The following is a 13,456-nucleotide window of genomic DNA, read 5'->3' as shown; positions in this document are numbered from 1 at the left end:
GGGGCCTTGGCCGGGGCCCCCCCAGCCCCTCCCATCTCCGGCTCGGCCCTTGCCAAGGCCTAAGGCCTCTGGCCGGGACTTTATGCCTGGCCAGGGGACCCCCTGCTTCCTCCGATCGCCAGCTCCACCCCTCTGGCCGAGGCGTTAGGCCTGGGCAGGGGCCCCCTCAGTTCTGATCGCAGGCTCAGGCCCTGCCCAGGAGCCCCCTGGCGCAGGCCCTTCCTAGGCTGCTCAGGGCCCACCTCAGAGTGACAGGGCCTACCTCGGAGTGACCTGGGTGCCCGATGATGTTTGTGGGACCCAAGCCACTGGGCGCCTATGTATGCAAATTAACCACCATCTTTGTTGGGTTAATTTGCATACTCCCCTGATTGGCTGGTGAGTGTAGCGGAGGAATGGTCAATTTACATGTTTGTCTATTATTAGGTAAGATTAAATGCTTTACATGTTAGTGCTTTATTATGATACTAGGGGCCTGGTGCATAAAATTCATGCACTCGAGGAGGGGCTCTCTTAATCCCGCCTGCACCCTCTCACAGTCCAGGACATTCTTAGCACTGCCATGGAGGCAGGAGAGGTTCGCCAGTCGTGAGCCCAGCTGTGGCTGAGCGGCACTCCCACTGTGGGAGCACACTGACCCCCAGAGGGCAGCTCCTGCATTGAGCGTCTGCCCCTGATGGTCAGTGCATGTCATAGCGACTGGTCATTCCACTGTTTGGTCAATTTGCATATTAATCTTTTATTATATAGGATAAACCTTGTAATGATGACATCTGATTACTTTAAAATAAAATATTTGACTTCTGGTCTTTAATATGATAGATTACTTTCAGCCTCTTTCATTCTTTTTGTGGGTGGTGGGTGGTGGGGGGCGGGTTTGGGATACCATAAAGGTGAACAGCCAGAAGTCAGGTTGAGGCCAAATGATGCAGGGACCGACATGCCAGTGTTTGCAATTTGATACTTAAAACAACTACTGCATACTAAGAGAATGTTGAGTAAATATAAAAGTAAAATTTATGTGTATCTGTGTTTGTTTGTTTGTTTTGGATATGGTGTAGCTAATGACTTGTTATAGTTTCCTATATTACCATGTGAAATATTAATATATTTTTTCCAGGCTGAAGCTGACAGCATTGCGACTTTGCAGCCATTTAGAGATAACTGTGAACCTATTTTTCTTTTTAGTGTTGTAAGTATAATATTTACTTTCAGGAATGTATTATCAGATTCCAATTTATAGTTAAAGAGCAAGTAGCATTATAAAATTACCACAGAAGTCTTTTCTGATGAAAGTCATTATAGATTTTTTACTTCATCTTTGCTTATCTATTAATATATTTTCTATAACCTGACTTCTAGGGGCTAAAAATGGATTGAGAGATTAGACTACCACACACTGAGCTGGTCACAAGATGTATTTACCTTTCTTAAAGAAATAATCAGACAGCCCAGCCAGCGTGGCCCAGTGGTTGAGTGTTGACCTATGAACCAGGAGGTCACGGTTCAACTAGGATGAGGGCACATGCCTGGGTTGTGATTCCCAATGGGAAGCGTGCAGGACGCAGCCAATCAATGATTCTCTCTCATCATTGATGTTTTATCTCTCCCTCTTCCTTCCTCTCTGAAATCAATTAAAACATATTTTTAAAAAAGAAATAATCGGACATTTGTATGATGAATTATTATTTACAGGAGTGAAAAATTGGAAATTTCTTAGATACCTAGTAGGAGAGATTTGGTTATAAATATTCATATATACCAATCCAAGGAAATAGCTGTGTGATCACTATTTTGTAATCTATATTACTTCTATCTCTGTATTTGCCAATGAAGACAGAAAGTGCATTCATCAGACTGTCTATGTATGGGGAAAGGATGTATAATTTTATTTTTCTTCTTTATACTTTTGTATATTTTCCAAATATTCTGTGATGAACACACAACTTGAATAATCAGAAGACCATAGTGCCTGCTATTTTCTTAGAGGAGGGTGCCCAGTTAAGTGCTAACTCGTGTGACAAGAGTGTGGCTGATATGGAGCCAGAGAACCGGGGTGGTAAGGAAAGGCCTTGCACAGAGGGCAAGGACCTCCTCTGCTGCTGGGCACTTCAATTCTCATCTTTTACATTAAAAATAATGACCTGAAAACACTTCTTGGGTATAACATTTCCCTTCTGTTAAATAATACTCTTGCCATGACTTCAAGGAACTGAATTACTGGACTCAATGAGTTTAAAGTTGCATTGCAGATCTGGATATGGAGGATTTGATGAGTGAGATCAGGGCCGGATACTAAGTATTTTCAACACTGGCTCTGCATGGGGTCATAGTCTGCTGACCCCTGGCCCGGAATCAGAATGAGTAACTGCTTGAAGCAGGAAGGGGCTGAAGCGATTGGGACCGTGAGGAGACTAGCAGCAGCACCAGTTAGGAGCATGGGACTGAGGAAGAGAGACTGGAGCTCTGGGATGACCAACCCCTGCCAAGTTAGCCAGGCCTGGTCAGTAGACCTTAAATGGACCATCCAGTCAACGTTCTTCTACCTGCAACCACATCCTTCTAATGCTCAGAAGAATTTTTTTTCTGACCCATTTCTCTAGTCCTCCCCCATCTTTCAAACCCTTGTCCCGTGTGGCCTCTGGAATTGCTGTAAGCAGTTGTCTGGCTTCTAAGAACTTCACCCTGGGCTCTGAGCTTTCGTTCCACTTCCTTGACTTTCCTTCAGTCAGGTTCCTTACGTAGGGCACTTTCTCTGCTGCCCAGAACTGTTTTCTCCGATTGTTCTTGAGGCCAGGAGTAGAATTGATGTTTCTTTATTTTTCACTACAATAAACGTCTTTTCCTCATTTGTTGGAGGTCCACTCAATTTGATTCATTCTCCCCACCTTATTCCTGTCATTTACTGGTCTTCGGATCAGTTGTGTGGATGACTGACGACTTGAGCTTGTGGCTTAAAGTCTTCATTTCACACCCATGTCCTGCCATCATGCCGGACTTCAGTATCTACACTGACAATCTACCCAATATCCTGGGCTCTCAATTTGTTTTTTTAATCTTCACCCAAGGATATGTTTTTATTGATATTTAGAGAGAGAGGGAGAGAGAGAGAGAGAGAGAGAGAGAGAGAGAGAGAGAGAGAGAGAGAGAGAGAGAGAGAGAGAGAGAGAGAGAGAGAGAGAGAGAGAGAGAGAGAAACATTGATCTGTTGCCTTCCATATGCTCTCTGACCGAGGATTGAACCTGCAATCTAGTTATGTGCCCTGACCAAGAATCGGACCTGCACCTTTTGAGGTACATGTGGGTCAATGCTCCAACCAACTGCACCCCCCTGGCCAGGACTGGACTCTCAATTCTTGCCCACCTAACTTTCAATGAACTTTTATTGCAGTGCACCTCATTCAATCACGCCTGCGTTTATGCCTTTGACTTTGTTATCACTTATGCTTCATATTCGTAAGCATTAGGAGTCTCAATCTGTAACCACAAAACTATCATCAAGCCCATTGTTAGTTTATTCAAATATTCCCACAATGGCCCATCGCATTGGCCTGCATTCTTAGCTGACAACATATTCTCTCCAGCAAGTTTCATCAGGAAGGGCTGTTACAAGAAAGCTCACTGAATTGTTGGAAAGTTCCTCTTAATAGAAAATGGTAATTAGAATGTCGGGTTTCCTTTAAGCCTTTCTCAACTAGATCCTTCTCATTGGCCTTTGACTATGAGAAAGTCTTTCCAATTGAAATAGAATACTTCTTTTTGATGCCATGTCCTTCCCCAGCTCCCACCCATCTCTCTCCTTTAGTTCACAGCTACATTTCTCAGAAGAGTTTTTATGTCAAAATAGACATAAAAATATACTCCATTTCTTCTCATTCTGTTAACGTCACACCCATTCAATCTAAATTCTGTCTGATTATTCCTCCAAATTTACTGTTGCTAATGTATCCAATTGCCAGCCTATTGCTAAATATAATGAATACTTTTAGGTCTTCATCATACTGTATCTCTCAACTGCATTGAGTACAGTGACCAACCAGTCTTCCTTTGGAAACATTTGCTTCTTTTGTATTTTTGTGTGGCTTGGTTCTTTTGCCTTTTCAGATGCCCTCCCCCCCGACCCCCGCCAATCTCCTTTGCAGACTTATCCTTCATTACTTAGCTGTTAAATATTGACTTCATCATGCCATATACTTTACTCAGAAAATCTCCACACATGTCTCAGTTGTCACCTCTGATATATCAATAACTCAAGTTTATATCTTCAGCTAAACCCTGTGCTTGAGCTCCAGACTTGAGTGTCTAGCTGGTGCCTTGACATTTCCTCTTGGTTGTCTCAAGGGCATCTCACAATGAACTGATCCAATCCTCTCTCTCTCCAGAAAACATGGTCTTCTAGTGTTGCCTCTTTGGGTAAATAACATCTTAATTGATCCAGTTTCTCAAGCCAGAATTGAAAGTTGTCTTAGCGACTTCTCTTTTATGTCATACTCAATCCACACCAGACCTTGGACCTATCAATTTTACCACCCAAGTTTTCCTCACACTATCTGTTTTGTTTTGTTTTCCATCGTCACCGCCAGAGACTGGGCAGCCATCTCTCTCATCATCACTTCTAGAGTAGCTTCGAATTTGTGTATCTTCTCCTGCTCCCCCTCTAATCCTTTCTCTACATGTAGGTGAAATGATCTTAACAAACAACAGTTTTAATCATGGTCACTGCCTCTGTTTAAATATTCTGAAGGCTTCCCAGTGCTGTTAGGCTAAAACCAAGAGGAATTGAATCAGTGACCTATTGGTGCATGGGTTGACACTCTGTGCCAAACTGGCCAGGCACTGAGACCTAGTTTTTAAATGGCTAATACAATTGCTCAGAAAGGGGTGATGGAAGTATGAGTCAGGGTGGGGTTACTTAGTTTAGTTGAAGTGTTAATTATTGACTTACCTTGAAAATGAATGTTTCCTTCATGTTTTTTTTTCCTTTATAGAATGGCAAAATTGTTGCAAAGATTGAGGGTGCCAACGCACCACTTGTTAATAAAACAGTTATTAACTTGGTGAATGATGAGAAGAAAATTGCAGCAGGTGAAATCGTTCGCCCTCAGGTAATACTTTGTACTCCTGGCTATTTTATTTTATAAAATAGCTCTGACATCTTTTTTGTTGTTTTCCTAAAGCACTGTCCCTAATTTTGTAACTATTTAGGTATCTAAATGTTGCAAAGTTTCTGGGAAGTATCTTGGCAATATGAATCAAAGGCCCTAAAAACAACACAGGTATCCTTTGAGCAATTATGCTCCCAATAAATTTTCCTAAGATAATGAGACAAATATAGAAAAGAATGCTTATTGCATTGTTGTCTGTTATTAAACACTGGGGGCCCAGTGCACAAATTCGTGCACCTTGAAAGGAACTGTGGGCACAGGAGTGGGTCTCAGCCCATTCTCCAGGCCCCCACCCAGACCCTCCCGCCGCAGGCCCCGGTACCCTATTTGCTGGCAGCCCCGCTTCTGCTGCCCCTGCTCCCACGCACTGATGGCACGGGCTCCACTCGCCCCTGCTGATGGTGTGGAGTGATAGGGGCTGGTGCCAGCAATGGGTGCGAGTGTGGCTGGTGGCATCAGTGGTGTGAGCGGCGGCTGCTGTCCCGATTTCCCCTCAGGAGCAGGGGGAGGTGGAGAAGTCCTCAGGTGCGATCGGGGCTGGCAGCCGCCGCTTGCATCTGTTGATTGCGCCAAGCGATTGGGACTGGCAGCACTGGGGGCCAGCAGCAGGTGCGAGCATCAGCTCCGACGCCGGCTGTGGGTGTGAGTGCTGGTTAGGACCGCGGCGCATGGGAGCAAAGAATTTTCAGTAACCACCAGAGGCTTGCCCCGATGACAGTGACCGGTGCCCCACCTTGGTCTGGTGCCCCTGCTCACCTCCTCCACCATCCCGCTGCAGCTGACACCCGCCACGTTCCGCGTGTGCCCTCTGGGGTCAGTGCATGTCATAAGAACTGGTTGTTCGGTTTTGGTTGTTTTGTTGTTCGGTTGTTCTGCTGTTGGGTCTATTTGCATATCAGGGTTTTATATATAGAGATTTGGAATTAGTCAATGAAGAAGATGGCGGTGGAGTAGGAGGATCTTGCTTGCATCTTCTGCTGGAACCAAACTAGAAGTAAAATGCAATTAGGGAACGTTCATTCTGAATTGCCAGCTGAAGACTAGTTAAAGAAGAGATTTTTTAAACAAGGAAAAACAGAAACTACCTCAGGACCGGTAGGAAGAGCAGGGGTCATGAGAAAGGATGGCCCGGCTCCCAGGGGCAGCAGGCCAAGGGTGCGGAGGGATAGCCGGGCTGGGGTGGGTCTGTTTCCCCCTTGAGAGGAGTGAGGCCTGGACCCCATCTGAGCTTCCCATCCCAGAGTACCAGAGCTGGGAATAGCCACCTATAGAGCATCCAGGGTTGAAAGGCTTGGGGCTTCTAAGAGATGGATCCCGCCAGGGACAAATCCGCTTATTTTTTAAAGGGTCAGAACACAGGATTTTTGTTCACAGCCACTCACCCTGGACTTTGGCAGAGGGAGGGCAGTGCAACTGGAGTCACCTGAGGAGAGTCTGGGGTGGGAGGCATTGGGGAAAGACATGGGAGAGAAGCTTCCAGGATCCCAGTGCTTGGTCCCCCCCATTGATACCACAGCATCCATTCTCCCCCCCCACCCCCTGCCCCAGAGGCACAGCCCCTCCCATCAGCAGCAGCCTGGGGAAGCTCCTCCCATTTCTGGAATCCCCGCTTACCACACCTTGCATCTCAACCCCCACTGAGGAGGCAGTAGCGGGTCTATGGGTTGTCAGACTCAGGGGTCACTGGTGACTGGCTTCGGGGTGGAACCATTGCCCTCCCTTTCCCAGGAATCTGAGTGGCACTCCCAGCTCCCAGCAGACCCCAATGGCCTGCCTTCTAGGGGCTCCACCCTCCTGAGGTCAGGGAAATATTCCAGGACATGGTGGCGGCAGGTCCTAAGGGATCTGCTCCTGTGCCCCATGCTGCTAACATGTGGGTCTTGGAGCACAGCTTGGCCCCTCCCATGCGCAGCCCAACTCAGCAGAGGCAGATACAAACTGTGGATCATTAGAAGCTTTGATCAGGTTGCCGAGAGCCGATTATTGACAGCTTCTGACATTGGCTAGCAACCAAGTACCCACTGGGAGGCCTGTGAATGGCACACCAAATAGCCAGCCTTTTACATCATCAGCACAAGACCCAAAGGGAGATCTCAGCAAGCACGAAACACCCCAAGACCTCAGTTTGTTCTTTATCATTCTTTTCAGTTCGGGGCTCTCGCAGTCTGAGACACCTCGCTGCAGCGGAGCGGGGAGAGGCTCCCGCCACTGCCACTGCACTTGCCAGCCAAGAGCCTGGCTTCTGTGGGAGCGCACTGACCACCATGGGGGCAGCTCTTGCATTGAGTGTCTGCCCCCTGGTGGTCAGTGTGCATCATAGCAACTGGTCGTTCTGGTTGTTCCACTGTAAAAGTCGCTTAGGCTTTTATTATATAGATATATACAGCATCACAGAAGCACTATCAGGACTTCTCAAGTAATGAAGACCCCCACCACTGCCCCCACCCATCCTAGTATTTTACTCTTTAGTAAGCAATGAACTATTGTTTTGAGCAAGACTTTTTTTTAAGTTAAGGTGTTATCTTTCTGTTTCTAATTTACTAATAGTAATAGTCAGGAATGGATCTTGAAACTTATCAAATCTTTTGATCTTTTAATATGATAATTATGTATTTATTATTTTCTTATTAATCTATGCTTCTTTCTTATTTTGTTCCTTGTACTCTCCTTAAGTTCTAAAGTTTTTTTTAACCCTTTCCATATAGCATATATACATTATTTATGATAGTTTACCTACCCTACCTATTTAACATATTCTTTATCCTGTTTTAATGGAATGTTTGGGAAAAGCAGTGTTAGATAAATGCAGGCACATTTCCACTTTACCTTTTATCCCTTGGATTATAAATGTTTATCAGAAATAAAATTTCTAAAAACTCACTACCACATTAAAATGTAATTGTTTTACTTGTATTTTTTCTTCCATAGTATCATGAAATTGGACTTGTAGGCTCAAATACAGAACTTGCCAGGGCAGCATCCAAAGATACTATTGGTAAGAAAATTTAAAGTAATGGCAAGGGATTTGTAGTAGATGGGTGCTCATTACAGCATCACCTAAAGTAGCAAAGAGCTGGTAATAGCATCAGTATGAATTGATAAGGAACTGGTAGGATAAATTGTGATTTGTGCAATACTAGATCCAGCTATTAAAAGGAAACCTCTTTTTCCCAGCAGGTGTGGCTCAGTGGTTGAGCATCGACCTATGAATCAGGAGGTCATCGTTCGATTTCCAGTCAGGGCATGTGGTTAGGGCACATGCCCAGGTTGCGGGCTCCATCCTGTGTGGGGCGAGGCAGCCAATCAGTGATTCTCTGTCATCACTGATGTTTCTGTTTCTCTCTCTCTCTCCCCTCCTCTCTGAAATCAATATGAAAAAGTATTTTTTTTAAAGAAATTTCTTTTGCTTCCCTTCCCCTTGTCTTTGCTCTCTATGTCTGGAGCCTTTCAGGCAGGACCAGTGCCTACCTAGTCTGTTTTTTGTGTTTATTTATTTATGTATGTATTTATTTATTTACAACTACTACTATTATTATTATTTGTACTACAAACTCTTGTGAATGTTTCTCTTGTATGCAAATGTAGGATGTGCACTTTGATTCCAAATAGAACCTCTTTGGTAGTTGAAATGCCGCAATAAGAACAAAGCTGTCAATGGACAAAAATTCACTGGACATCAGTAGTTTACATTTTTAATTACTAAAACCTTCATTATCTAGACTTAGTGCCAAGACAATGAAATTTTTCTATTTATTTTTTCCCAGACCGAATATACAGTATTGCTATTATCAAACCCGAGGCTAGGAACACTGGAAAAACTACGGAAATTAGAGAAAATGTAAGTAATATTTCACAATAATAGTTACAATTAACTGAAAGATAACAACCCCTTAATTGTCAATTTAGAGATAAACTTATCATGTAGAGTGAAATAGAACATAATGAAATTCTGGTGCCTCTAATGGCTTTGAATGTTTCGTCTTTAAAAGGCCAGAACCACTCAGGCATCCTTATTGAAATAACTCCGTTCTATTAGATTGTAGCAAATGTTTTTCATGTTGAGTGAAAACATGTTATAAGCTCACATAGCTTGCTTTTTCCCCTATATGTTGTCATAAATGTATGGTCCTTTTTAGATACATGATAGCTTAAGGATGTATTTAACATTTTGCTTTAGAGAAAAAAAAATTTTAGAGGAAAATGGCATTCTAATCAAAAGGTCAACAGACATTTTCTCTAAAGGGTCATTTAGTAATTATTTCCAAATTTGTGGGTACATGGTCTGTCACAACTCTGCGATCATATGGAGAAAACACCAGCAGACACAATGTACACAAATGGGTGTGACTATGTTCCAATAAACTTTATTTGAAAAAATAGGCAGTGGGCTAGATTTCGACTGCAAGCTCTAGTTTGCTGACCCCTGAATAAAGACTTTGTGTTGAAACAACAAAATTATATTGAAATTTGAAAGAATATTGCATGTGCGGTCGAGGAGATCACATAGACAGCTATGTCAGGAGGGGTTGTATATCTCTCGATGGACTTCCCATTGTGTATTCTTTCTTTAGCTATAGTAGCATTATCACTGATTAATGATCCACGGGTCATGGTACATATATTCTCTCTCCCAATTATGAGTTGATTTAATTGATACTTCTCTCTAAATATAAACCCCAGCCCCCCTTTTTCCAGATTCTGGTGTGTATGTGGGAAGGGGGACACAGACTGTACCTCAGTGCCCCATATATTGTTTTTATATTTTATAAAGTTTTCAAAAATAATATCCTTACCAATGGTTTACAGTTGCTTATTCTAGTATGTAGCTACAATAGTGAAGATTTTCAAATTATATAGTTGTTTTAGTTGAGGCAATGCTATTAATCATCATTTCATCTGAAATGTTTTGTTTTGACATACTAAACAACATTTCAGAAATGTAAATTATGAATAGCTACTACATACCTCACTTCTCTGGAATGCAGTAAAAAGCTACATAACCCACAGGGCAGAAAAAAAGTTTAAAAAATGTTTTAATAAAAAGAAAATGAACACACTGCATTTTTCAACTATAACAAAGGAGAAGTTATCAAGGTTAAAAGTTGCTTGAATTTTCTTTTCTTTTGTCAGGCACTTAGTAACTTAGCAGACATGATTTGAGTATTTAGAAATTTTTCAAATTGGAACGTCAGGAGAGGAGTCACTAAGATATAAATAAAGCTCTGCAATATCAAATCAGCCCATGGAACCAGGTCAGAGCTTGCTTTAATAATAGAAGCAGAAAGAATTGGTGCTGGGTACACCCAATCAAATTGAGGTCAAATTATTGATATAATCTCATGTAATTACTAAGTTGCTTTGAATCCAGGTTACACTTCGGACTGTGTATTATTTATTATATTTCACTGTTTAGATCCTCATTGGACTTTTTATGTTAGCCTAAAAACTTCTCTTTGTTACATTTTATTATACTTGAGTGTGACAGGCAAACTGAATTTGTCATTAAATTAAATTTTCTTTAAGACAAGTAACACATGGCTAAATCTTAAATTCTGCCCTTCCCCATAATTTGCTTATTTTTGTTGTTAGAAAATTAAAATATGATAGATCATGAGCTATAATCGTAAACAAAGTAAAGCCTTAAAAAAGTTAGTGATTTCAAAAATGGATGGTTAAGAAATTTATGTCTTTACGAGTGATTCTGTTAGTTTTTTCACATTTTGAGGCAATTCACATAAATAATATAAATATTGTAGTATCTCTGGATTAAGTCTTGAAAACTTAAATACCAAGGGCTTGACAAGGGCCTTCTGTGATATTTATTTTTGAGCCTCTTCAAATCTAGTGCCCTATTGATTGTGTTGAGGTCTTTACATGAAATGCATTAAAAATAGGGGTGGTATATGAAGCCTAGGACACCAATGTCCTTGACTTGTTTTGCACGTGGTCCTACAACCTCTGGATCTGACCTTGCTCTCTCATTGAAGATCGTCAACGCAGGATTTGTCATAGAAGCAGAAGATAATAGAGTGCTCACTGAAAACCAAGTGAGGGAATTCTATAGTCAAATAGCCGAGCAGGTAAGAAAGTTTAACCAAAACCCCACTGTGTTGTCTACATTCTTATCCGTTTTAAATCCTCATTATAGAAAAGCAAATGCGTAAGTGTGACCAACCAAATAAGCTCCCGCTCTCCCTGTTTGTGTCCACACGGTGGCAATACCAAAGACGGTGGTGGCTCTGGAGAAATCGCCATCAGTTGACCAAAAGTGGGTGATCTAATTGTGTTCTTTTGGAATGAAGACCTCATTATATTATGTCCTCTAACACTCCCTGCATGAGCCTGGAAGTAAATATCCAAGAATTTCCTATAGATTTTTGTCCCAGGTAGAAGGCTACTTGTCATACATTTTACAGGAAAGCTTTAATTCTTTCTCTACCCAAAAGCCTTTCTCTCAAGCTATTTTTTAATTCTCTCTTGCTTGGCGGTGTATGATACAGGCAGTGCTATGTACTGGAAAGTGCACCGGCTTGGGGGTGAGGAGACATAGCTTCTACAAATCGACTGTCCAGTGTGGTAGCCATTAGATACATTAAATAAGTTACGTACAAATTAAATAAAAATTCAGTCTTAGTTGTACTAGCCATACATGTTGGAGAGCACAGAACATGTTTGTCATCACGGAGAAAGTTCTACTGCATAGCACTTCGTAACCTAGCTGCACCACTCAAAGCATCTCTGTTAGCCCCAGAAAGGATTAGATTGGCAACATCAGCATTTACCTGGGAGCGTTTGAGAAAATCCAATTCCTGAGCCCCACCCTAAATCTACTGAATCATAAACTCTGGGATTGGGTTCCAGAAACCTGCATTCACATAACAAGCCCTGCAGATGATTTGGAAAATTCCTAGAGTTTGAGAATAGCTATTAGACTATCTTTTTTTAATTTTATTTTTTATTGATTTTTTATAATGAGGAAGGGAGAGGGATAGAGAGCCAGAAACATCAATGAGAGAGAAACATTGATCAGCTGCCTCCCACACCATGCCCCCCACACCCCCTGCCACTGGGAATGTGCCCACAACCAAGGCACATGCCCCGACCGAATCAAACCTGAGACCTCTGAGTCCGCAGGCCGATGCTCCATCCACTGAGCCAAACCGGCCAGGGCAGCTATTAGACCAGCGGATCTCAACCCATGGGTCGCGACCCCTTTGGCGTTGAATGACCCTTTCACAGGGGTTGCCTAAGACTATCCTGCATATCAGATATTTACATTACGATTCATAACAGTAGCAACATTACAGTTAGGAAGTAGCAACAAAAATAATTTTATGGTTGGGTCACAACATGAGGAACTGTCTTTAAAGGGCAGAAGTTTGAGAACCATTGTATTATACTATCTTTAAGATCAATCCCTGCTGGCTGTGAGCTTTAATCCTTGAAAGATGTGGCTGTTAACAGGGGCTTCATAAGGATACCATTCCCTTGCCCAGTGATCATGAAGGGGAAGATGCTACTTGACTTAGGTGGCACCTGCCATGTTAGCCTATCCATTTCAGGAACCTGACCCGTTTATCATTTTATTTTGTAGCCCGACTTTGAAGAGTTTGTCTCATTAATGACACAGAGCCTAAGCTGTGTTCTAGTTGTATCTCGAAGCACTGAACAAGTACCGTTCTTGGAAGAGGAAATTGTATCTAAATTTGAGACCGAATCTCAAGAACCATCTGAGGGTCAATCTGAGATGGACCCATCTTCACTGGTGAAGAAAAAGTGGGACAGGTAGCTCAAGACCAAGAATTTATGATTAGCAATGTCTTAGTAGGTAATGAAAAGTGATGTCCGAATATCTCAAAATCTAAAGACAAGCATAATAGTTTTCATGTCAAAGCTACAAGCATTTCTCTCAGTCAATCTGAAGTGCTGTCTATTCAGCAAAACAGGGATTGCCCTGAAAGTTTATATCAAGAGGATTGGCAAGGGGGAAAGTTTTCCCTTGTCTTTCTACAGCTGGGATAGTCTGAGGAGGATAAGTTTTAGTTCTTCCTTGAATGTTTGGTAAAACTCCCCTGTGAAGCCATCTGGCCCTGGGCTTTTGTTTGCTGGGAGCTTTTTGATGACTGCTTCAATTTCTTCCATAGTTATTGGCCTATTGAGATTTTTAGATTCTTCCTGATTGAGTTTTGGAAGGTTGTATTTTTCTAGGAATATGTCCATTTCCTCCAGGTTGTCTAGTGTGTTGGAGTAGTGTTGTTCATAGTATTTTCTAACAGTCATTTGTATTTCTG

The 13,456-nt window shown here is 42.3% G+C and overlaps 1 protein-coding gene across 1 annotated transcript in view; it reads left to right on the top strand.

Annotated features, from left to right (window-relative positions):
- Positions 1–13,456, top strand: part of NME8 (NME/NM23 family member 8) — a 34,241-nt gene that overhangs the window by 4,754 nt on the left and 16,031 nt on the right. Inside the window, exons 4-9 of the mRNA XM_015571265.1 lie at positions 1,121–1,192; positions 4,989–5,105; positions 8,094–8,160; positions 8,930–9,003; positions 11,153–11,245; positions 12,760–12,950. Coding sequence (XP_015426751.1) covers positions 1,121–1,192; positions 4,989–5,105; positions 8,094–8,160; positions 8,930–9,003; positions 11,153–11,245; positions 12,760–12,950 — 614 coding nt within the window. The remainder of the gene's footprint in view (positions 1–1,120; positions 1,193–4,988; positions 5,106–8,093; positions 8,161–8,929; positions 9,004–11,152; positions 11,246–12,759; positions 12,951–13,456) is intronic.

Source organism: Myotis davidii, unplaced genomic scaffold, assembly GCF_000327345.1.
Source record: "Myotis davidii unplaced genomic scaffold, ASM32734v1 scaffold125, whole genome shotgun sequence".
NCBI classification, from domain to species: domain Eukaryota; kingdom Metazoa; phylum Chordata; class Mammalia; order Chiroptera; family Vespertilionidae; genus Myotis; species Myotis davidii.
The sequence above is the reverse complement of the archived record's forward strand: the minus strand, read 5'-3'. Positions and strand labels throughout refer to the sequence as shown.